At 32.9% G+C, this 26,627-nt stretch overlaps 1 protein-coding gene across 1 annotated transcript in view; it reads right to left on the bottom strand.

The window, feature by feature from the left end:
* Positions 1-22,665: 22,665 nt before the first annotated feature.
* Positions 22,666-26,627, bottom strand: part of LOC108915413 (protein artichoke) — a 29,073-nt gene continuing 25,111 nt past the window's right edge. Inside the window, exon 13 of the mRNA XM_018721439.1 lies at positions 22,666-23,076. Coding sequence (XP_018576955.1) covers positions 22,716-23,076 — 361 coding nt within the window. The 3' untranslated portion in view covers positions 22,666-22,715. The remainder of the gene's footprint in view (positions 23,077-26,627) is intronic.

Raw genomic sequence — 26,627 nt, 5'->3', positions numbered from 1 at the left:
CACGACGCACAGTGGGATTTTTTGGTATATTTATGGTCAAAATTCTTGTTATAAAAGAATTTTCATCCAATCGTAGCAATTTTTTTTAATACTCGTAAACATCTGTACTTTAAGCAGGAATTGCGGAAATTTCGATATTCTTAAGCCCTAAACTACTAAGTCATTTTATGCCTAATCACTCGATTCACGTATTTTGGACTCTGAAATTCCCTTTGAATCGTAGCAGTTTTTTTTTAATTAGTTTTATAAATATCTACTTTTGCCAAGATTTGATAATGGGTTTAAGGAATTTTTGATCAATTCTCAAAGTGCTAATTCGCTAAACTTATTATCTCTACTTGTTATCTCTAAGTTGAAAAATACACCAAACAAATTCAAATTGGGTTTTGACGGGCTTGAATGATACTTTCGCATGGTATATAAGATTTTAGAATAACTAATTAATTTAAGATGTAATATAACCTCAAAGTTATCGAAAAACAATGGTTTTCGTCCTTTTAGCTTAGGATATTTCAAATCCTGAGATGATGAAAGAATTTTGAAGAGGGATTCGGATTCGCACTAAAAGCTTTTATAAAAGTTTTGTCTGGTTTCTGGATTGTAGAATTTTTTAATTTTTATCGGTCTGTGTATTTTTAATAATCTTGGATCATAGAGCTTTTTCTCCAAAAATATGCGCAAAGTTCAAATAAGTACGTGAATTGCTTGATTAAGCATAAAATGACTTGCCATAATTTAGGGCTTAAGAATATCCAAATTTTGGATTTGTCCACAAATATGCGCAGAATTCAAATACGTCAATTGTGTGATTAGGCATAAAATGACTTAGTTTAGGGCTTAAGAATATCGAAATTTCCGCAATTCCTGCTTAAAGTACAGATGTTTACGAGTATTTAAAAAAAAATGCTACGATTGCATGAATTTTGTGGATCCTAGAGCTTTTTGTCCAAAAATATGCGCAGAGTTTAAATACGTCAATTGTGTGATTAGGAATAAAATGACTTAGTTTAGGGCTTAAGAATATCGAAATTTCCGCTATTTCTGCTTAAAGTACAGATGTTTACGAGTATTTTTAAAAAAAATTGCTACGATTGCATGAGTTTTGTGGATCCTAGAGCTTTTTGTCCAAAAATATGCGCAGAGTTCAAATACGTCAGTTGTGTGATTAGGCATAAAATGACTTAGTTTAGGGCTTAGGAATATCGAAATTTCCGCAATTCCTGCTTAAAGTACAGATGTTCACGAGTATTTGTTTTTAAATTGCTACGATTGCATGAATTTTGTAGATCCTAGAGCTTTTTGTCCAAAAATATGCGCAGAGTTCAAATACGTCAATTGTGTGATTAGGCATAAAATGACTTAGTTTAGGGCTTAAGTATATCGAAATTTTCGCAATTCCTGCTTAAAGTGCAGATGTTTACGAGTATTTAAAAAAAAAATGCTACGATTGGATGAATATTCTTTTGTAACAAGAATTTTGTCCATAAATATACCAAAAAATCCCACTGTGCGACGTCGAATGACATGCATGCACAAAGATGCATAGAGCAGGATTACTTTGATCTTAGTTATGGTAAATTAATTGTGTTAAGAGTTATTTGATTGAATGTGGAATTGTGAATTGAATATTGTTTTATATTTCACTGCACTGATTTTCAATATGTTCTCAAATACCTTGGCTATATTTGTTCATAATTGGCCTATAATTGATTCCCTGATTTAAATTGTGCTTTTACTTTAACAGTTTTTAAGCAATTTGGAAAAATACCTTAATTTTACAGCTCTAGTGATTAACATTTTTCCTAGTGACTGTTGCTTGGCCACTATGACAGCCCGACCGAAGAAAGGGTAGACCACGACAAGAAGATTTGCGTCTTCTGGGCCTACCCTATTCTCGTTAGTACTGAATTGCAAACATTGCGATCGGCAAATCCGTATCGCGCCTGGTACTAATACGTTAATGTTGGTCGAGAGACAAGCAACCTTACCTTTGGCCGAGCACGCCGCAAAAACTGCACAGAGGCACAGCGCACTCCCTAGAAGTTTCATGGCTGCGGTACAAAGGAAATCACTAGCACTAGATCCGTCACCACGGCGGCGGATTTCAGCCGATCTGTCTTAATGGTCGATTAAAGCGTTTGAAAGTGAAATGCTGTTAGTTGTGGCACAATGCGACTGTCATATCCTGGGCACTACGCATGGGCGTCTCGAACCAAACTGAGTAAGTTTAATGGTTGCATAGGTGGGCCGCGCGGTACTCTCTCTCTCCACTCTAACCTTGTCTCGGCTTTCTTGCACTTATCGCGGTCTACCTGTGAATGGATACGTGGGGAGCCGATATTTATCTGTATACGAGGTGCTGAGGATTATATGCCGAGTTTTATTATGAAAATGTATAACTAAAAATTTTATTTACCTATATGGACAAAAAAAATACAAGGCAGATAAAAATAAAATGAAAATAAAAGCAGGTAAGTAACAAAAGCATATTAAAATTTATTTAAAATATGTTTGCTTAGGGTTCAGATAGACTTCTTTATACACGTCCGTCATAGAGATGTATTTTAATATGGTTGTTACGATGTCAATTGGAACCTGTAAATCTTAAAGCACAGGACCGTATGCACTTCTCCTGAAATCTCTTCTTATGCTTTGACCATGATGCGTCTCTTAATTTATACTCGAATAGCAATTCGGCGAGTCCGGTATTGGTAAACTAGTCCGCCTGATGTAGAATTGACGGCGGCGCGCTGATCATCAAAGCAAACATGTATCGACCCACTAGGTCGTAAAAAAAATCATAGTAGGTCATGCTTTTGTCGTATCAATAAAATGATTACTAAAATATAACCCCCCTTCAGGGTTCTATTTGCAAAAAAATGGGCTTGCGGAAGTATTCTCTTTCATCTGCACTTTTCCCAATTGTATTGTTGCCTTCTCAATTCAATTTAATCACCTTTTAAAAAAGTTTGTGTGGAAATTATTAGATCGCAACATCAATTTTGTTAACAAAAAATCTTACATTTAGGAAAAGAACAAGAAATATGTTGTCATTGACAGTCATAACTGCAGAGTATCTAAAATTTGAGCGAGCGACGAAATCTGCGAGGCCTTTTTAGAATTAGTGCCGCCTCATTTCGTCCCGGGAAAAGTGCCAATTGTGTCTTAAGTAATATTATTCAGTTAAATATTTATATAATCATGAATTTTTTAGACGACTATTTGTGTTCACTTTTGTATTCACGAATACAAGTTATTCAGATGCTACCAAATTCTGCTAAATGCAATTGTAACACCCTGTAAACGTCTTAAGAACAGGAAAACGTTTCTCAAAGCAGAAAAACATATTTGGTCATTCTGAGCTCTCAAAAAATAATATTCAGGTCTGCAGACGCATTTTAAATATTTATGAGGAGCAGAACAGGAGGTCTGAATTACCCTCGCAATTTTTTTATATTTATAATTTTTTTGTATGGTACACATTCACTTAGCTTTGCCGCTTTGCCAGTGCCGTGCAGAGCATTGGTTGGCGGGGTATGTTGTTGGTATAATACGTATTATTATTTTTTAGTTAATATTATTATTTGTTCATGTCGTAGTCATTAAAATAAATGTTATATGTAATTATCTAGTAATTTAGGGTGGCTCTCTGGAGATTCTTTGAAGCGGAGGATAATGAAATAACTCGGGAAAATCCCCAAATAGTGGAACCGGTTTTTGTCGAAAGCATTGAAACAAACTCAGAGTTTAAAAACAAAGATTTACACGTAAAAAGTCAACGTATTATATTAAATATATATGAATGTTTGAAAATTTAAAATAGTGAACAATGTGATAAAAAGTTAGAAAACGGATTAACGAATTAACTAAAATATCCAAAAAGGCAATTTATTGCGTAATTAAAGAAGGATTGCTCACGGTACAAATAGGAAACGGAAAAATACAAAATTAAAGAAAATTGACTATTTTACCAGATGTAATGCGGCGCACAATATGTATAAAGAAAATAAAGTTTCTACTTTAAACATGATTCCAGATAAATTAAGCGATTACTCTGATTGTAACTAAAAATCTAGATATTTTACGACATGCTTTATTACAATGCGATTTTAAACACAAAAAATATAATTACCAGACAATCGTCTGGTAATTATATGGTAATATAGCTCGGAATATAGTATATCTAGACAAGACAGGGATAATATTTTTTCTGGACATTATGGATTCCGTAGAATTTATGAGTGAGTGAAAGTTTTTATGCGGTTCCAATTGAGATCGTAACAACTAACCAGTGTTGCTTATGTGTCCGCTCCGTGATTTTTAAATACATCGGCAACGTTATTTTTGTATTTTCATTGACTAACTGACTTGATTCAATTTCCCCTTTTGTTGCATGCTGCTTAGAATGGATGAAAAACTAATCTGGTCGGTACATAATTTTCTGAACTATGATATGTCACATAAAAAGTGTACACCATTTTTTAAAATAATATTTGGAATGAAATTGGAACAGAAATGAAAGCAGTTGGTAATTTTATTTTTCTTGTTTGATAAATACACAAGGTGATTCACAAGTTATCAAAAAAAATTTAAGTATAGATGCGTCATGAAAAATTAAGTCAATATCGTAAAAATAATTTTGTTCAATAGTTTACAAGAAAAAAATTTTTGAATTTGAAATATTTTCAACGTTTACATGGGAGGACTACTGTAGTCTCTGGCGTCAGCGGAATGCATTATATCCGCGTTGTATGCCACTGTCTCCACGTAGCTCCAGGCAGTTACGAATACTGAAATCCGATTTTAGTATTATCCTTTTGTGATAGTGTTTATATTAATTTTTCTAGTGTCAAAAATGGCTTACCTGTATAGCAACACGGGGTTGATGGATATCGCTTTAATTTATGATGAAGCAAGACAACATTTGTGTTAGTTCGCAGAAACTGGGTAAGACGGGCCCAAATCAGGTATGTCAAATTATTTTATTAATTAAAATCACCGCCTTGCCGCCGTACCGGTCGCAGACTGCATGCTTTGGTTTTACAGTAGACTAGTTTCCAGTACCGTGGAAAAGTTTCCCCTCTTTTTTCTTCTTCAGCCACTTTTGTAGCGGTGCTAGGCATATTAAATTAATCCAAAATAATTAAAATTACAACAAAATAAAACCACAAACAGTTTAAATTCAGCAGAACTCCATCATGTTCCGAACGCTTCTGAAAGGCAAGAAAGGTTAACTACCGCTATTCAGTTGAAACGCCACAGGTCCGCATTTGAAAAGCTGCTACTGCCGATTGACTTCGCACCTGGTATGATGTGACGGGATGGTAAACGGGTGAAAAACAAACTGCCATTTAATTCAGCGAAACGGGAATGGACGAACACGTCATCACTATTTCATTTTGTTACATTTTTATTTTAGTTTTCGACATTATTTCAGTGTAGAATTATACCTTCACTTTTTGCAGTGTAGGTTCAAATGCAGAAAAATATTTGCAATAAACATAGTTCTTCGCAGAAATATTTTTATTCAATATTTGAGAAACATTTAAAAATAAATAAATGAAACTAAAAAACCACTAATTATTTAATTCTCAACAAGGCGGGTATACAATAAAGGTTTGGAAATAGTTGTGCAACTGTTTTCAATCTTTTAATTTTTTACAAAAGAAAGAAGCTCTTTATACCAGTACCAGTTTTTACCAGTACCCCATAAAAATACTATGTATCACTGACCAACCACATATAACACCGATACTGAACTGACGCAGCACTGATATTTATAAACAGACCTATAGTGTACAGGACAGGCTTGGGCTGAAGCATATTCTGAATAAGGAGTAATACTCGTATATTGAACTTTTGGCCAATTAAAGGAAGATCTATGTCATATTATCCAATAATGAATCACCTCTGAAAACAGTTGTGAATAAGACGAAAAAAAAGTCAGTCAAAGACTACAGTAATACCTTTCCCTTTTGTATCGCTCTCGTTTGTCTTTGAACGATCTATGCAGAGAATTTCTGTCATACCTTCTGCCTTACATATTATATATTTCTCTTTCAATATCCAACGGTAATCCAAAAACAAAGTAAGTATAACAAAAAAAAACATTTATTGAGTATTTGAATATCCAAAATATGCAATGAGCCACACGAAAATGCCGCTTCCAATGCTGTACACAAAGAGAAACCTACTGAGAGATTTTTGGTAATTTAATAAAATTAGAGAGTGACAGAGCATTTCCCATGGTTAATTCAGTTTCTCATGGTCCATTTCAATAAAACAAAACTGTCCATATTTTGCTTATTTCTTCATTAAATAGTTATTAGCAACAATATCACTGAACCGATGTTGCGATCTGTAGAATAATAATTTGTCGCATCACCTCACACAAATTATTGATTTACGTGCTAAGTGTAGATAGTTCCCAGCATTGAAATAATTTTATAATTCACTTTATAGACATTTTCAATTAAAGGCTAGGTAAACACGTCGGCTCTACTGCAGCACACCTTGTTGAAGACCGCAAATTATGATATACCTACCCAATCTAGCATGAACATTACAGAAGTAATAGATCTTGTTAATTAATTGTACATGACACTATATTCACGCCTGTTTGTCATGATAATACGACCTTATACGGAAATAATAAAGATGCTTTTACAGATAGTGAAAATAACGAAAATATAAAATGAAAATCCAAGAATTGCTAAAATAATACCGACTACACAAGTGCTTTAAATGTGGAAACTTAATATAAAAAAAAAACTGGCTTCTTATTACCAGTAGAGTATACTGAAACAATAACGGTGGACTAATTTTATAATGGTGTTGCGGTTAAACCAGTGCGAAAAAATTAAAAATGGGAACAGTGTCATTGGAACTACAGAAAGACTTGTGGTGTACTGCTTGGTCATGTCCCAATAAACCCAATCTGGTTTCCAGATATTAAATGAAAGTGTCTGTTCTATATACAGACTATAATTTCAAATCATTTACGTTCTTGTGGCCAATATAGGTATAAGTGTCGTCTAACTGTGGTAACAGTTGTTTCCTATAATATCAACAATTAGGAGTCTTGTCTGTGGATTGGATTTCTTCTACGTCCCAGGTTTCTGGTATCAAAGAACATTGTTTGACTACATTTGATTTTTTTTAATTTTTTTATTTTTGAATTTGAATATGATCTTTAAAATAAAGTTAAAAAATGTGAGAGCCAATAATACAATGTATTTTAATAGAAAAACAATGTTTATGGATCTATCCATGTCCAAAGCTTTTGATACTGTAGTTGCAACCGTTATTTCTTCTAAAAGCTTGATGTTTATATAGGTATAATTTTTTTCTGTTATTATTTATAATTTCATACGAGAAGGAATGCTATTTTATGAAACAAGCCAAGTAAGATGTAAAAATTGAAACATCTCTTTGTAGTAGCTATTTTTTTAAGTGATTAGTCCTCGTCAAGGGTAATAATAGAACAGCAAGGATACAGGATATTTCCTTTAATGATTGCACCATTTAACAATATCAATATCAGGGTTAGTCAAAAGTATGGAAACCACAAAAATCTCAGCAGGAAACCATTTTTGGGATAAATGGTAAGGACAAAAGTGTCATTTTTTCCACGCATCTGATGGTAACCTTCTCAAGATCAAGGTTCAAGGGTGTATCAAGATCAAGTCGGTTTTTTTAAATGACGACTCTCCGCTTCGACCCTGGAAATATAAAATTCTGCATCCGAATATGACATTGACCGGGACCTCAAGGTCAATTGTCAAGGGTCAGTTCAAGGTCAAATGTTAGTTTTTACTATTTTTTTATTTTTAACTACAGAATCAGAGGGAGAGACAGTCCTTGAATAGATACCTGATGGTACTCCTTAGTGACCTTGATCTGGAGGTCACTAAATAATTGTTAGTCACTTCTATTCCATCGTCGAAAATAAAAAATTACAGCCGGAATAATCACTTGACCTCTACCTGATCTTGACCAATGACTTTAAGGTCACGTTTAAGATCATAATAACATAGAATTCTACGCTCTTTTATTTCTAGCGCCGAAATAAGGGGTCGCTACTCCAAAAACCGATTTAACCTTAACATGTTCTTTCGACCTCGACCTCGAGATCAAGGTCACTAAGGAATACTATCAGGTATCCTCCCTCAGATTCTGTAGTTAAAAATAAAAATTACGGTAAAAATCAACATTTGACCTTGAACTGACCCTTGACAATTGACCTTGTGGTCACGGTCAATATCATATTCGGATGCAGAATTTTCTGCTCTTTCCATTTCCACGATCGATAAGGAACCTTGACCTCAAGGTCAAGGTTACCATCGGATGCGCCGTGAAAAACTCTGACTTTTGTCCTCACCATTTATCCCAAAAATTCTTTCACACGAGATTTTTGGTGGTTTCCATACTTTTGACTAACCATGTACAGGGTAGGAAAGTACCGATGGTCTATCTGAAGTTATGTGAGAGCGATAAAGTAAGACATAGAAATCCATGTAATAGAGAAGGATGGCTATAATGAAGGCGTCTCATAGTCACCACCCGTTTCGCCCTTCCGCGCGCCATAATTCTATGGCTAGAAATTGGCCTCAATGATTTGGGATCGAGGGGGATTATCCCTCTTTATCCTGCCTCATCTCGTGTAGGCCTGGACAGCCTTCGTAGGTGGGCCCCATCCATCGTCTACCCCGACCGCAATTGCGGCCGGTGTAGGCGCTTTGTGGGACCTCCTTTTGTCCTGGCTGGGCCCCGCCGGCTAGGGCCCTTTCTTCTGGCGCTCTTCTTGTTTCGCCGGCTCCACTTCTTATTTGTGGAAGGGCGAAATGGGCGGTGACTATTAGACGCCTTCACTATACCCATTCTTGTCTATCACATGGATTTCTATGGCTTACTTTATCGCTCTCACGTAACTTCAGATATCGGTACTTTCCTACCCTGTATATGAATTTAGTACTAGAAACATTTCAGTTTTAATTATAGAAATAGTACCTTTTTACGTTACTTTAAGCCGTCCTTACATCAAATGTTAAATAGTAGTAGTATTATAGAGACTTTCGACGTTATTGCATGCAATGTGATTGATATAAAAAAAAATATTTTCAATAGATCTATATTTTTGTTTCTCTTTTATTCGTCTTTTTTCTGCCGTTTTTGTTACTCGTATTATTTTAACATTTTAATGTTGGCGTTTATACCAATTTTACTTTTGTGTTTTAGGGTTTGTACTGTTTTTGTTTATATTTTTAAATGTTTTTGTATAGAATTTTGTAGTAATTTTAAAATTGTTTTACAGTCACAATTTGTATACTACTTATCCCTTAACTGGGATTTATGCCCGTTAGAACCTCATTTCTCTCCGACCTTAATAATTATAAAAATATATTTTCGATACAAGTACATATATACGTTTCCTCTTTAAATAACCAGCCCTGGGCTGCTGAGCCTCTTACGTTTCAATCAAAACATATTTAAGTCTTGCACAATAGCTGTAAAACAATAGGGAATATCGAGGCTCAGTTCCTTTTGAACCCCGGTCTGCTCATCATGCACCGTTAAATTAAAATTTCATACAGCGTAGACCTTAGGCAAGATTTGCGAGGGTACCAGACAATAACTTTACTTCTCTACCGTTAATAATTTACTTATGTATATTACAGCGCCGTTTCTAAATTCAAACAATGAGTCGAGCTTTATACTTTTATAATAAGAACGTTACGAAACTCTTGATTGAAGATATATCCTTGGAATTTACATGAGACAATAACAATCAGGAATTCAACTGAGAGCTGTGGAAAAGAAAAATATGTACATGAAAAGGACGACTACTGAAATAAAGGATAATTCACGCGGACCATTTATTACAACTTTTATTACTTGTAGGGTTAATGTAGTTCTTACGCTGCTTTCACTGAAAATATTTTAAATGTCTTCCGGTTATATATTTCATATTTTTTGTCCTACCTATTATTTCAGTAGGATTTTTAGTGAATTTAGAAGCTTAACAATCATGTCCTTAACTGCTTGTCAATCTTTAAAAAAATGTCAAAGCTTATTGCAAATGTAAGATACAACGAAAACATTGTTACAGAAATGGAAAGTGTGTTAAATTCGAAAATAAATCAGAATGGAGGACATTAATTTTTCTTACCTTACTCTGCATCTGTTACCAAAGCATCTCATAAAACTATAAAGTCGGATGAATGTTTATTAAAAATAAAACCCGTAATATTAATTTAATTATTCCCCTACCACTTTTTCTGGACTCCTGTTCTGTCTAATTGAATTCAAAGTGTTGATCGTACTTTCATTTTCTAGAGTCTCTGCCATAATCACCGCATATACTCGTAGAAGGCGGTGAAGAAATGACTGTAGCTTCCTGTGTTATTAATGTACCGCCTGCTCTTAGCTATATTTACCCAGATATAGTTACTTATTTACAGAGGACGTCGAGAAGTTCAGTTATATGTTGAAATATAGGTATGATGTATGCACTGTTAGTTTTCAGGAAGGAAAACTGTACAATATAAAGCCAGTAATAATATCTGTATCAGTAAAGTGAATCTGTTTTGCTTTGATAACAAAGACCAACAAAATTTAACTTTTTTTGGAAGCAGAAACTTGAATATATATTTCCGAAGGATTTAGGTACGCTGAATCCGAATATGGCAGCAGAATTGCTCTGTCACGTCAGGTTTTTGAGATATCCTAACCTAAAAGTGCAAAAAAACACTGTTTTCGTCATATTTGAGGTTATGTAGTAATGCCATCTATTCTTTTTCAAAAACTAATACATTGAATCTAAAAGTACAAGGCTTCCTCCTTCGAATGCCGTTGAGTTGCTCAAATATATTTTTTTTCGTTGAGATATCACATGTTGAAGTTTCTCAGTTTCTTAATATGCAAAAATCTGCTTTTAAGGATCCCTTAGACCAGGGGTCAGCAAGTAATTTTAGGTGAGGTCCGGATACTTTTGAAAATTTTTAATGAGGTCCAGAAAAAAAATCATATTTCTTATTTTTTTATTTTAATTTGCACTCAAATTTAATCTGCTTACTAATTAAGAACTCAAAACACTCACACAGTTGTAAAATACTAGAAAAAAATGATAAGATTGGCACTTAAACATAAAAACATTTTTTAAATAATTTATTTGGGTAATTTATACTTTCAAAAAATTTTTGGCGGTCCAGTATTTTACCTTCCGCGGTCCGGACCTGGACCGCGATCCGCCAGTTGCCGACCCTTGCCTTAGACATCAAACAGTCGATTGCAATTCAGAAACTTCATACCCATACGGTTTGTGGGTTTGGAGTTGGTGGGCTTGGGGTTTGTAAGCTTGGAGTTTGTAGGTTCGGGTTTTGTGGGATTGGGGTTTGTGTGTTTAGGAATTGTGGGTTTGAGGTTTGTGGGTTTGTGGATTTGGAGTTTGTAAGTTTAAGTTCGTATGTATTGAAGATTTCTGAGAATGAAGTTTCTGAAATGCAATCAACTATTTGACGTCTACGGGATCTTTAGTAGATTTTCGCATATTAAGAAACTGATAATCTCAACCACACAATCACAAAACCCACAAACCCCAATCCCACAAAACCCGAACCTACAAACTCCAAGCTTACAAACCCCAAGCCCACCAACTCCAAACCCACAAACCGTATGGGTATGAAGTTTCTGAATTGCAATCGACTTTTTAATGTCTAAGGGATCCTTACAGTAGATTTTCGCATATTAAGAAACTGAGAATCTTCAACAGTAATATCTCAACGAAAAAAAAAAGATATTTGAGCAAACTCAACGGCATTCGAAAGAGGGAGCCTTGTACTTTTAAATTATATGTATTTTTTTAAAAAAGAATGGATGGCATTACTACATAACCTCAAATATGATGAAAAACAGTGTTTTTTGCACTTTTAGGTTAGGATATCTCAAAAACCTAACATGATAGAGCAATTCTGCAGCCAGATTCGGATTCAGCGCACCAAAATCCTTCGGGAATGCGTATTAGTGTGTCTGCTTCTTGACCCTTGTTGACCTGTGTAATCGAAACGTTATGACAAATTTTAATTTAATTGCAGATATACAAAAAAAAATTGTATAAGAAAAATATTCCCGTAATACATAAACAAAATAAAAACTAACGAATATTTTCTGGTAATTTTGGAACAATATATTTTTCCAGGGAACTTTCATACCTTTTGTTTTACAATTTTTATATAATTGATCATTGACTGGTTTATTTTACGTGAACAAAAAAAAAATATTGTAAAAATTTGTCTTTTATTACAAGATTATTAGAACAGATTAACCTCTTGAGAGTGACTCATAAAGCTTTAAATATTATTCGAACTGATTTTTCTGTGCTCATTAAAAGAATGCATACATATAGAGGGAATAAGAGTAGTAGCATCAAAAATCTCAATAAGGACCGGCAAAACACAATTTTTATTTTTTCAAAAAAAAAAATTAAATTAATTAAAATAAATATTCGCCACCTTATGAATATTGCAGAGTTTATAAATTAATTACGCTAATCAATAAAATAATAATTGTAATTCCCAATCTGGGACAAAATGGTGTCTAAAAATATTCGATACTTGTGAAACTATATTAGTTCCTACAATGTAGGTAATGTATCATTTTGTAAGTTATAGTCAAGATACTATTAATATTTCCAGTACAATCTGACAAGTCATTTCAGTAATAATAAAATTTAATTTTAATAATTTGGATGATTTAATAAAAACTATACGAGTCAATTAAACAATAGTCAAAATATTTCAACGAGCGGTTAAGCGACGAACCCTACCCTTTTATTTACACAGGCCGACAAGATTTTAACTCGACAATACGAACATACTTTCCCAAAGGATGTTAGTGCGCTGAATTCGAAGCAGGGGTCCAAATTTCTCAATTGGCTCTGGTTTTCGAGATATCCTAATGTAAACATGCCAAAATCGCGATTTTTTTGACATATTTGGGGTTATGTTAATGGAAAGGTAATTTTTTTTGAAACCATTGATGGAGTCTTAAAGTACTATACATACTCTTTAAAACGCACTTGGATTTATCCCGATATCATTTTTCGTCTTTGAGAAATCGCATGTTGAAATTTAGTAATTTAACTTATTTCTCGATTTTTGAATATACTCACAACACAGCACCACAAACCTTATGGGTTTATGGGCTTAAGGTTTTTGGACTTAGGGTTTATGAGTTCGAGATTGGTGAATTGCCTCGTTTACGTGTAAATGTATTTACAGGTTGATATAATGGACAGAGGGAGAGGATTTTTTTGTGATGGAAATGCCACGGCGGCTCGCCGTGAATATACAGTAAGATTTCCTCATCGCAGACTACCAGCAAAGGAAACATTTTCAACGACATTCAGTCGTCTCAGACAAACTGGGTCTTTCGGTATTCCAACTTATGCTGATGGACATTTTGCCCCACTTCAGGACGAAGTAAGATCGAATACTATTTTAAACCATTTCGATGAAAATCCATCCACGAGTGTCAGAAGATGAGGTATTTCGTCAAGTTTCCTTTGTAGGACTCTTCGGGCTGATGGGCGCCATGCGTACCATATCCAGCGTGTGCAACATTTATTATCTCAGGACATACGATGCAGGCGTGTGTTTTGTGACTGGATGTTAAAAGCAAGCAGAGAATGATGATCAGTTTACGCAAAAAGTAATGTGAACAGATGAGGCTACATTTACTCGAAGGGGAATTTTAAACCAAAGGAACAACCATATTTGGTCCTACGAGAATCCACGGGCGGTAAGGGAACATAATTTTCAGCATGAATTCCAATGTAACGTATGGTTAGGTGTGTTGAACAACACTATAGTTGGTCCCTACTTCCTTCCGCATCGGTTAAATGCTGACATGTTTACCGAGTTTTTTGAAAATGGTTTTCAAGATCTGCTAGAAGATGTTCTGCTTAATACTCGAATGAACAGTTAGTTTCAACTATATGGTTGTCCTGCCCATTTTGGTAGAGGTCCTAGGGAGTGGCTAATAATTATTCCAGGAGATGGATTAGTCGTGGAGGGCCTTCAGCGTGGCCCGCACGTTCACCGGAATTGACACCGATGGATTATTTCGTTTGGGGTGCTGTTAAACAACAAGTCTACGAGGTGTCAGTTGATACCGTAGAAGATCCAAGACAGCGAATAGTACAAGCGTGTCGAGAATTAACTCCAATTCAGTGTCGATCAGCCACTACCTCCATAATTAGAAGATGTCGGCTTGTCTACAGTCCGGAGGCGCCCATTTTGAACAAAATATTTTTTAAATCATTTCATTTTTGATCACTTTTCGCTTTGTCTAGGTATCATATTAATTCGCAATTTTTTGGTTGTTTCAATTTACAAATAAATTTTCATGTATTGTTTACCATCTTATTTTATTTAAAAGTACACAACACAAGTAAATGAAGTGACTACAAACCGCCTGAAAAAAATTAGGAGTATTGCAAGGGTCGTTACGTTGTCGCATTACGACATAGTCACATTAGATGTTAGGTACTTAAATATTTCTATTGTTTTCATCATCATCTTTTTTTTCTAAAAAAACACCCTATATCTCAAAAACGAAGCATCTCCTAAATAATTTTAATACTATTGTTTAAACCCAAGGGAACAGCAGACAAAAAGGTTTATTTGACTCACACATACTCGAGACTAAGACCAATTTTAATAGGTAGGTACTATATTTTTTTAGGTTTTATGAGGAACGTCTTCCTAAAGTTTATCGACAGAATCCAGAAGCACCCTTCCGAAAAATCAATTTTGCCATGAAACTATAAGAGTTAGGAAAAAAAGTGTATGTAGACTTTTGGTCAATAACACACAGTTCTATCTAAACACAGCATCATTTTTTATTTTCAGTAGGGCCGTATTAATTTTTTTTATAATTTATGAGTCTGAGTCCCCATATCTCCGCCACTGGTTGCTTGCGGGACTTCTACTTCTATGAAAAAATGGTGTCTTATAAGATGTGTCATGCCAAATTTGGCTTAGCCTTCTTTATTTAGAAGTTATTTAAAAATTTCAAATTTTTTAAAAAATCTTTAACGCCCTATATTTCGAAAATGAAACGTCTCTGGAAAAAAATTTATACTTGATTTTTTCTTATTTTTTATGAGGAATATATCCTTAAAGTTTGTCGACTTAATCCTGAAACACCCTGTACATATATAGAATATGAGACTTACAAAAGAGTAAAATTTTGAAATAATATCGAAAATGCGACAATCTATCTAGAATCTAGATTAATATGAAAATTATTATTTTTATTATTACCTATCCAATTTTAATGTACTGATTTGCCCGTTTAACTAAACTGTTTGTTTTTTTCTAATTATACGTTTTTAGTATCATCTTTCATATTTTTATTTTACTTTTCAAATGAATTCTAATTTTTTTGCTAAAATTCTCATGTTATCAAATCATATACTTTTTGACACCAACACACAAAAAAAACTCCGATGCGAAGGTGTACACTCCGATAGTGCTACTCATGCTCATACGTCGGAAATAATATGTCAGATCTTTGGGTTTGGACTTTTTTTTGTAGGTACCTGGTATTTTATTAATTAAAATGGCCAACTCTAAATATAAAGAGCCAAACTTTCACTAAAATTGTGTTTTATCGATTATTGGCATCAGAATGAGTAGCACGACTGGACATCTTCACATTCGAGTTTTTTTTTGTGTGTGATGATGTAATTAATAATATTATGGAAAACAACTACTCTGCAAACTAAAGAAAATATCATGAAAGTCATAAAAACGAAAATAGAAAGTATTTGATACATTCATAGAAATAGCTTCAAATAGCATACCTTTGACCCAAAAATTATCCAATTTTAATGTAAAACCAAAAAGTTATGTAGAAATGGACTTTCCATTCATAACTTGTAGTATAACAACCCTAGGTTCGATAAAAAAATATAAACAAACGTAGTTGTGGCCAAAAATATGTGATCGACATAAGGACTACCTACATTGTGTGTATCTATTTTTTAAATTGACCGGAAGGCGCTGGCTACTAACTTTGTAGAGGGGATGTATGGTTTAATTATATAAAACAAAAGCAGAGTAAATACACCTAACTATTTACATACATTTCAAATTAAACATGTGACAAATAGAAAGAACAACAAAAACATTAACAACCATTTAACATAGAATGGGAGTGCCAGGCTCACCTGTGGGGAAAGAGCATGGCGGAGAAACCCACGATCGTTGCTCTTACCACCCAAATATAAATACAAAACAACCGTTAACCAAAGGCATAAATTAAGATCTTTTGCTGGTGATAAATAAGTCTTGTCTCATTTAATGTGTCACTAAATGTCATCTGTTACCTCATATTAGTCATACACACTTCCAAGTAAAACTGAAGAGGTTTGGTGTTAGTTAGCCGGCAGAGTGGGAAGGTACTGGAGTCCCATACGGGAGGCAATCCAGCTATAGTTGAGATTTCGGAAGATCCTTCATAACACTGGAGTCCCATACGGGAGGCAATCGAGCTTAATCCAGATTCGTTCCGCACGGGCGAAAATGTTAGTAAACTCAACAAGGCTCGTATAGACGTATGACATAAAGTGAGCACAAGAAATCGAAGAACAACCTAATCATGATAAAACAAATTAAATGTGAAACAAAGAGGTCGTTAATGCAATATCTGGGCAGTCACGACAATATACATATTTTAAGATGTAATAAATAATGAGCAATCTATAATAATAATTGTAACAATTTTATCTTAGAAAAATATACGCCCCTGAGCGTAAGACAATGAAGGCTAAACATATACAGAATTATTATCATGAAACATCTAGGTTTTTCGAACAACGTTATCATGACAAAAACAAGTTAGATGTGAAACAAAGGAGTTGTTATGGTAATGTATGGCAATTACGACAAGATATGTATATTTTAACATGAAATAAATAATGGGCAATCGTTAATAATAATTATAACAATTTTACCTTAGAAAAATATATGCCCTCGAGCATAAAGCAATGGAAGCTAAACATACAAAGAATTGAAACATCTATAAACATCACAATCATAAGATTATATAGAACAATTAACAACAAAGTACTTAAAGAATATTACCTGCTAACTAATAACACTTTAAACAATTAACTTTTCACTACTTTGACACACTGTCCGCCGATCGTCTTACTACCTATCTGCACACTATTCTTACTTCAACTGCCTATCTTCAACTAACTAGGCCTCCTTCCAGAATTTCCTACCTAAGTGCTTGTTTTTTGTGCTTCCTTCTACCAACCATTAATATTACTTTTTCATTATTATACAACACCCATGTAACAGGTGACGTCGAAGTTGATAAGATAAGTACGGTTTTGCACAAACTTCAAGATCTAATAGCTATACCAAAAAAAAATTATATGACGTTTTTTTTGACCTGCGAGATATTGCCAGATCATTTCGTAAAGGCCCTGTATATAGTAAATGTACATAACATTGTTAATATTTTCTTATATTTCAGTGATTTTATTAAAGTTGCTTATATTAAATTTATCGCGGCTTACGAATGTAATTCCTCTCAAAAGCGACGTTTTCGTTTAATTACATTGTAATACCTGCCATTAATTTTCCGCGGCACGATTTGTGTTAAAAGAACGGCTTTTATCAAAGAGAAATTAAGTAAAAATGTTGATTTATCCCCCGTCCGCAGAAGCACTGGAACAATATATTTCCAGATCATATTATCGGGTTCAGATGTGGCCTGTAATAAATCCTACCCTTGTGACTGGGGTTTGAAATTAAATGAAAAGAACAAAGACGGAATCCGCTGCTATCTATAAGTAATTCCCCGAGACCGGGGGCGTTAACACCCAAAAAAATTCTTTGGCTATAATATGAAATTCTTCAGGTCGGGAAACGATCGCATATTAAATATTTTTTATGGGCTTTATTTCAGTTACTAGGAAGGTGGCATCATTCAGTTCAAAACAATTGAGTGCCAGACGTTTTTCTACCCTTGCATACTCGTAACGTTGGTTGCCTACTTTGAGAACATGCAGTTTTATTGGTTTCATATTTATTTCATTTCAACATTGTTAATTTCTTGAAACTTTGAACTAAATTAGATAATTATAACTTATAATATGAAAATACGTTTTTAAATTAAAGTTCACACTCTCCCAGCGTCGATTGTGCTTTTCAAATTAGTCTTATTAGCAGTATACCGCTAATTAAAATTATAATTATGTGACATTTTTAATAATATAACATTCCCAACGCAGGATATCCATTTCCTAAATCTACGCATATACAGTTATATGCTTTATAAGACAAAAGGATCTTCATTTTTGCGTGGCTGACAATGACATGATATAATTTATCTTCTCTTGTCGTACTTGGTAATATAATTATGATTATTACGAACAGAAAGTAACTGTAAACGCATGTAAGGGCTTATTCAGCCTTTGTTACTGTCGTATACAGGGTGTCCCGAAATTAGGGGGCAATATTTCTCCAGGGTGATTCTATGTCAAGAAAGATTACTTTTTCTTTATATAAACTTGGGTTAAAAATTTTTCCTATCGAAGTTATAGCCACTTAAAGGGGCCACTCTGATGATGGTTTTTTCTAAATAACTCGAAAGCAGTTGAGGTAAATTTATGAAATTTGGTAACGTGCTTAGTCCGCTATTAAAACGAAATTTACAAATTTTCATCACATACGTTCCAACACTGGGAACTTTTTTGACTTTTGACTGAAAAGTATGAAATTTCAGAGTTTTTTAGTAAAAAAGGGTACTCTTGGTCCATATTTGTAGAATATTCCATTTTTGTGTAAAATCCGTTTAAAAATAATGTGACATGCGTTAATCACCAAGAATCGAAATTGTCAATATTTTCTATTGTAGCGGGCTGTGAAGAACAAAAACGCGTTTGGCGTCATTTACATTGACAGTTTAGTTATTTACTTTTTGCGGATATGTTATTTTCACAGAAATTTATTATTTTTAGCAAATTATTATTTGACAAATTAAAAAAAAAACAATTGAAATTATTAAATAGTAATATGTACAATAAACTAATAAAAATAATTGAAAACCACACTATTAATAAAACTTATCTTTATCCCAATAGTAATTTTTATAACAAATGCTCAAAAAGATTTCCATTTTGCTGAATACATTTTTCAGCTCGACGTCAAATTGCCCGCGAAGACTTCAGAGGATTTAGATCTAGAAATCGAGGTGGTCGTGAAATGGGGCCACCTCTACCTATCCACCTGCCAGAAAAATGATCGTTTAACTAATTCATGACATTATGTAGAAAGTTTAAGTATCTTTCTGCATTCAGACAAACGGGAAACTGAATTGACCCAAGTAGCTGATCCCCTAAAATTCCTGTCCACACATTTATTGCAAATCTATTTTGAAAATTTGTGCGCCGCATTGCCCGTGGATTTTCGTCTGGTTAGAAATGGGTATTATGAATATTTAGCTCTACATTCGTAAAATGTTGCATTTTCGACAGATAATAATTCGCAAAAAGTAAATAACTGTCAATGCAAATGGGGCCAAACGCGTTTTTGATATTCAAAACCTTCAACAATAAAAAATATTGACAATTTTGATTCTCGGTGATTAACACATGTAACATTATTACACGGATTATACAAAAAAATAGAATCTTCTACCAATCTGAACCAAGACTAACTTTATGTACTAAAAAACTCTGAAATTTCATAATTTTCAGTCAAAAGTCAAAAAAGTCAATGCATAAAAAGTTATGGTAAATTTTTTCCCCCCCCCCCCCGTGTTGGAACGTATGTGATGAAAATTTGTAAATTTCGTTTTAGTAGCGGACTGAGCATGTAAGAATTAAGCTAATTACCAAATTTTATAAATTTATCTTAACTGGTTTCGGAGTTATTTAGAAAAAAACATCATCAGAGTGGCCCCTTTAAGTGGTTATAACTTCCTTAGGAAGAATTTTTGGACCCACGTTTATATAAAGAAAAAGCAATTCGACATAGAATAATACCCTGTAGAAATGTTGCCCCCTAATTTCGGGACACCCTGTATAAACAAATTTGTAATGGCCAAAGTGAAATGTTTATGAAATCTGTGTGTATTTAAATAGAACAATTACATATTTTTACATATTTGAAAAGAATGCTTTCTTAGGGTTACAATTATACAAGATTTGATAGATGACTATTTTGTAATATCTCTCTTATTATTAGTGATAGACTTATCAAATGCTACATCACGTTCAAATATGTCAAAATATGCACGTTATTATGGCAAAAAAATTAGTACATCTGGTTTTTATCTCCAAAATGCAGTGTTCAGTTGTTTTTCTTTAGTAGCCGTAAGCAAAATGTTGAAATTTTAACAATCAACTCAATTTCTTACAACTTTCGCACGTTTCATTTTTTTCTAAATACGAAAATAAAAAAGATAAATAAATAAATGTTATGCGAAAATGTTATGTGAATACTCCTGTACACTCATCTTTTTTATTTAGGAAAAATTTGAAAAGATCAATATTGTAGGAAATTTTATTACAATATTCGAGAAATACGAAAAAACAATTGACTGTTGCGTTTCGAAGATATAAACCAGTTTTGTTTTTTTTTTTTAAATAGAACACCATGTTCTATACTCCTCGCCTTTTTCTAATTACGCTGTCATATACATGACATCTATTTGCTTTGACATTTTGCATAATGTTTTGTTTTATTTATTGACCCTCCAAAGTGGATAAAGCAAGATGTTATGTTTTTAGGCTATTAAATTTACTAAACAGACAAAATTAGTATTGTCAATAAGGTGACTAACAAGGCATTAAAAATAAACTTGCATGACTAATAAGGAATATGATACTCCGCACGCCCACGGCCATATTATGACGTCACGTGGAGACCAAATAGCAATTTGTGGATATTGTCTATGTGGGACTGACGGGCAGTGCTGTTAATAACACCAACCTATTTATAGTTTGGTTTTCGTGTATGTTTATTATATATTTATGTAAATTTCATGTTATATTACTTGTTTTTATAAATGATATATATCAAACTTTTGATTCATGTGGTGATTATTACCATTATTGTCTGTTAATAATGATTTTTCTAAAAGAGCATTATTTCGTATTTGTACAGCAGACAACCGAAACAAATTCTTCAATAAAAAACAGCTGCGAAGATAGATAGATAGATGCGTTAGATATTTAATCTAACACCAAAAATGTTTGGATTTGTTTAAGGCATTTTAAAACAAAAGACTGCAATTGTAATTAGCTCCGAAAGTTGCAAAGTTAAATAACTAAAAGCCACCGAGTGATTAATAAAAGAATCGTACTAGCAAATTTTCGCAAATGATATGTCGGAATTCAAGAAAAATTCTGAAAAGCTGCACTAGAATTACCAAATATTGTTGATAATAGTAAAGGGTATGTAAATATTGAAACCAGTTTATATTTATTCATAAACAATTAGCATAAATATTATTACAAGCGGACTGACCTTCTAGTATTATCATGGACGGTGAAGATTAAAGAAACGTTTGGAAACATTGGATGTGACCAGTTACAAAGGTCACAACATCAACAAAGCAGGCCTAGGGGTTTTGATAGCGGCTCCGCCTCCACAAAGCTTAGCCCGAGAACAACAAAGCAGGTCAAAGATTCCTAGATAAGGCTAAGGAAATGCATCTGTAAGTATTTACTACTATAGGTTTTTTTAATTTTTCAAATAAATCTCTTAAATGTAGTATTTTTGCTGCATAAATAACATTTTGTTGTTGTTTTTTGAGAATCATTTTTATTCGCAATAATTTCAAAGACTGTATTACCCAATCTTTTTGGATGTTTCCTAAATCGATTTCTTTCTATCATATAAACATTTTATTACACCTTTATATCTACATCTAAAATGAAAATTACCTGAATTCAAAAAAAAAAAAATAAAAAATTACTATTCTTATCGGATGAGCTTGGCAGAATTACCCAATCAAATAGTAAATGCAGACACGTGGTATGCAAGACATTCTCGATTTAAACATTACATAAAGTAATAAATATTTATCAGTTTCTAATTTATTTTAGAAAAACCTTTCGGCATTCCTGCAATTCGTTGTAGTTATAGGAAACCATAAGTTAGAGTCCAACGATAAGCTTGGAGTAAATTCCACTTTATGATACCATCTGCTAGCTGGGAAAGGGCAGTGTAACGGATAGTTTGGTGTTACTGAATATGGTTAATGGCTCTAGCATTACTGCGTCGATTAATTTAGAAGAAAATTTAACAGGTAGCAATTAAGGTATCGCTAACCTTTACCTGTTAAAACAGGTGGCCAATAGGAGCGGATAGGATGATAAATATAAGCTAAGCCTTTGATTAAAAATTTGTAGAACCTGCCATAATTACAAATAACGATTTAAAGGATGATTAGTAAAATAAATAGGAGCGTAAACATGTTTATAGTCGTAGTTATTAATTCAGGAACGCTAATAGAGGAAAATAATTTAAAGTTATGTGTATTTATTACCTTTAAAACTATTTAACTGCATAATTTGCCACTGCTTTAGTTTTTCTGCTGGTTATGAGAACACCTTTCGCTTCAGCATATGAAATACATTCATAGAAATAACACTTTATTGTGAAAAATATATTATTTACATATTTTACATATCACAAATTCAAATACAACAACAAATGTAGCAGCAAAAAGGAGCAAACAAAATTAACTCCTTGCTGATATTTAGGTGCGCCCGATATCGTCTCTCTTAAATCTTTGCACTGATCCTGGTAGAATGTCTTAGCGAAATTCTTGCTGTCCCTGGCCACCAGACATATTTGGTGTTCGGTGGCCTCCTGCAACTTTTTACCGAGCTTACCCGTGGTATCGATCTCCAAACTTCGCTTGAAATAAGGCAAAGTCGCCTGGAAAACTATATCTTGGGGATTCTTAACGTCTCTGATAAATACAGTGGTGTCTGCGATGTCGGAGTGCTTCATTACTCGCCACTTCACTTTAAAGATTCCTTTTTTCCTAGAAAACGTATTTAAAGATAGGACTGTGGGATTTTATTTCGTGTTTATCCGGCGATTTTACTAATTGAATTAATTTAACTTGAAGTACTTATTCCTTGTCCAAATTTTAGTTGCTCAGAAAATAATTGTTTAAATAATGTTTACAGTATTGTAAAAAAAAAAAATTATGCAGTATTCAGAGTGAATCTTAAATATGTACATATACTTTTACTGCGCGTATAATTCGCAATGTAAATGAAGGTCATTTTAAAATTACCAATATTTACAGAGATATTAACTGTTTCAAATTCAACCCTTCACATGTATATTTTGAGAACTACACTGTTCATATGAACCGTAGTATCAACTGTGCGCTGTTGATCGTCAAGCTGATAGAGAAAAAGTTCGGGAGAAGCGGCTCTTAACAGGGTTGTACTCAGCTCACTCTACCAGTGTTCATTTCAGTTTTTAACTAAACTTTATTCCGACTGTTCCATCAATTTTGGGCGCATGAATAAATCATTGGAAGTTGTAGTCGGTGTGTGTATTTAAATATTTACACAGGACGTTTTAATTTATAGATATACACAAGGCGTTAACATAAATTTATAGAAATGAACCATACATATTATATTTTTTATTAAACCAAATAAAGGTTATTTAATTGTATTCAATCAATATTTTTAATGCGTATGCAAATGAAATAAATATAACGATTTAAAAGAATACCGAAATGGTACATATATGTTAAAAGCGTATTTAAAACATAAAAGAAATATTTCAAATGAACGTAAATTAGTTGATAAGTATAGTAAAAAATGGGGTAGCATATTCGGTATTCATAAATATGTTTATAAATACCTCCCGTAAATACAGGGGGTGATAGTACGACAAGAAATAAGAATTTTTTGTCTATTGAACTATATGTCTATCTCCTCTTGTTTTCGAGATACCTACAGAGCAACAAAATTAAATTTTTTAAATAGAATTTTTACAAAAATTTCCAAACCGTGCGAAATATTTTTATGAAATTTTATATTCCAGTGTTTTTAAAGATGCCAAATACGCTGGTCTAATTATTTTTTGGATACTTCATAGAGGGCGCTAGTTATGCTACATTCCTATTACATTTTAAGTTCTATTTTTTGTAAGGTTAGGTTTTTTACCATTCAGGCTCCAATTTCTAATGTACAATTTAATTTTCTAAAAATAATGTACTCTTGTTAGAACTTCCTAATGCGGACGGTTTTCGGAAAAAAAAGCTTTTAATTAAACTCTTACAAATTTATTGATGGATGTGTCATAAACAACGTATACATTCTTAGTAATATTTTAAACTCTAATTAACTTTATATTAAAATTTTAGTGACTGTAATTAGTCATTGCTAACTACAGACTACAGTCAGTAACAATCGCTAAAATTTTGATATAAGGTTAATGAGAGTTTAAAATATTACTAAACAGGTATGCGTTGTTTATGACACATCCATCAATAAGTTTTGACCAGCCTACTTTGAAAAAGTCACTTATTTTACACCGTAATGTTGTAAGAGTTTAATTAAAAGCCTTTTTTCCGAAAACCGTCCACATTAGGAAGTTCTAACAAGAGTACATTATTTTTAGAAAATAAAATTGTACATTATAAATTGGAGCCCGAATGATAAAAAACCTAACCTTAAAAAAATTAGAACTTAAAATGTAATAGGAATGTAGCATAATTACCGCCCTCTATGAAATATCCAAAAAATAATTAGACCAGCGTATTTGGCATCCTTAAAAACCCCAGAATACCAAATTTCCTAAAAATATTTCGCACCGTTTGGAAATTTTCGTAAAAATTCTATTTAAAAAAAATTATTTTGTCGCTCTGTATCTCCAAAATAAGAGGAGATAGACATACAGTTCATAAGACAAAAAATTCTTATTTGTTATCGTACTGTCACCCCCTGTATTTACGGGAGGTCATTCTGAAACACCCTGTATATTTCAAAGTCTCTTGCTAAAGACACATTGCTAAAAAAGTGTTTGTTTATTTAACTTTTTTCTTTATTTCGTATAAAAAATCAGGATGTAAGAGTTATGAGTAACATCGGTAACACTGCATAGGTGACCTACATTCTGCGTGTAAATTCTATAGAGAAGTTAGCAGTCCTCAACAAGTTTTCTGTTAAAAAATCATGCAGATTTATTTTAAATTTGCCTTTTTTACTCTTATTTAAAAAAAGCATTTATCTTGTTTCTATACGGTAAATTGTGCCGCTACTTAAAATATATGTACACATTTAAGATTTACTCTGTAAATTAATAAAAACTGATTATATAGCACAGAGCATTAAAGGCTAATAGTATTTTTTTTTCTTAATATGTCTATTAATTCTATGTACCATATATACTAAATATAGGACTTAAAATGTGCTGACCTATAATATTAAAATATTAATGAGTTACAGATAATCAGTATCATTTTCAAATATGTCAAAAATTTTCCTCAACTAAATTTAATTAAGCATACTTATTAGAACATTTGTCAGTGTTTTACAGAAAGTTACTCAGTTGAATATTTTCTGAACAAATGTAGATGTTGAAATGAAATTATACGTGAACAGTACATGAGTAATGTGGCATAGAAACTCGAAAGGACTAAGTCTCAGGTGAAATCAGTGGTGTAGATATGAGATACACTGATTATATTTTCCTGAAAAATTATGGTACATCACTGAACAACATTGTTTTGTCATTTTTGAAATGCAAATTTAGAATTAAAATGATTTTTCTGTTTTCGGTTCTGATAGTACAAATTAGCTGTGATATACTTAGATAAATGCATAATTCATTTAAAAGACTTAATGAAATATATTCAACATGGAGCTTCTGTAATTCAACACAATTTTCAATGTCTTCACATATCCTCTTATCAGTGGCTTATCTAGATAATTAAATAAATTAACCTCATAAAATTCGTTAAAAGAAAAATGTTAAATTTGTAATGCGCAGTCAATTTATCTCGACTTGCAAAAGTCATATGAAAAACGTTAAATATGTGGGTTCCTCGTAGCTCGTAGCTCATAATCTGTAAAGTGTTACGGCGGTGGTCATGGTTACCGTCCCGCAACAGTACCTACGTATTGGTTCTTGTGTGTTTTTTAAAAGGTTGGAAAAGTTGAAATTAGACTGTCAAGACAGACTAACAGCACTTGCAAAAGGTAATTGAAAAGTTTATTTCGGACAAAAGCAGATGGACTTACACTATAAAAAATAATATTGATTATATTTTCATTTTTCAGTAGGACTTACAATAAAACTACCTATTTATATTTGAGTCTTTTTTTCAATACTTTGTATCTAAATTTTTCCGCTCTCCCTGATATGGAAGTCAAAAGCCGCCACTGCCTCTTATCCTTTTTGTAAAACATTAGTGTATAATTTTAAAGTTATATAAACATAAGTCAATAAAACGTAATAAAACATGTCAACAAAACATACGTCAATAAAAAATTTTCAAAAAATGTGTTCTTCTCCAGTGGCGTGCCATAACTTTTGAGAAGAATTTAACCAACATTCTTCATATCT

The sequence above is a fragment of the Anoplophora glabripennis genome, unplaced genomic scaffold (genome assembly GCF_000390285.2).
Source record: "Anoplophora glabripennis isolate ALB-LARVAE unplaced genomic scaffold, Agla_2.0 scaffold722, whole genome shotgun sequence".
Lineage (NCBI taxonomy): Eukaryota > Metazoa > Arthropoda > Insecta > Coleoptera > Cerambycidae > Anoplophora > Anoplophora glabripennis.
The sequence above is the reverse complement of the archived record's forward strand: the minus strand, read 5'-3'. Positions and strand labels throughout refer to the sequence as shown.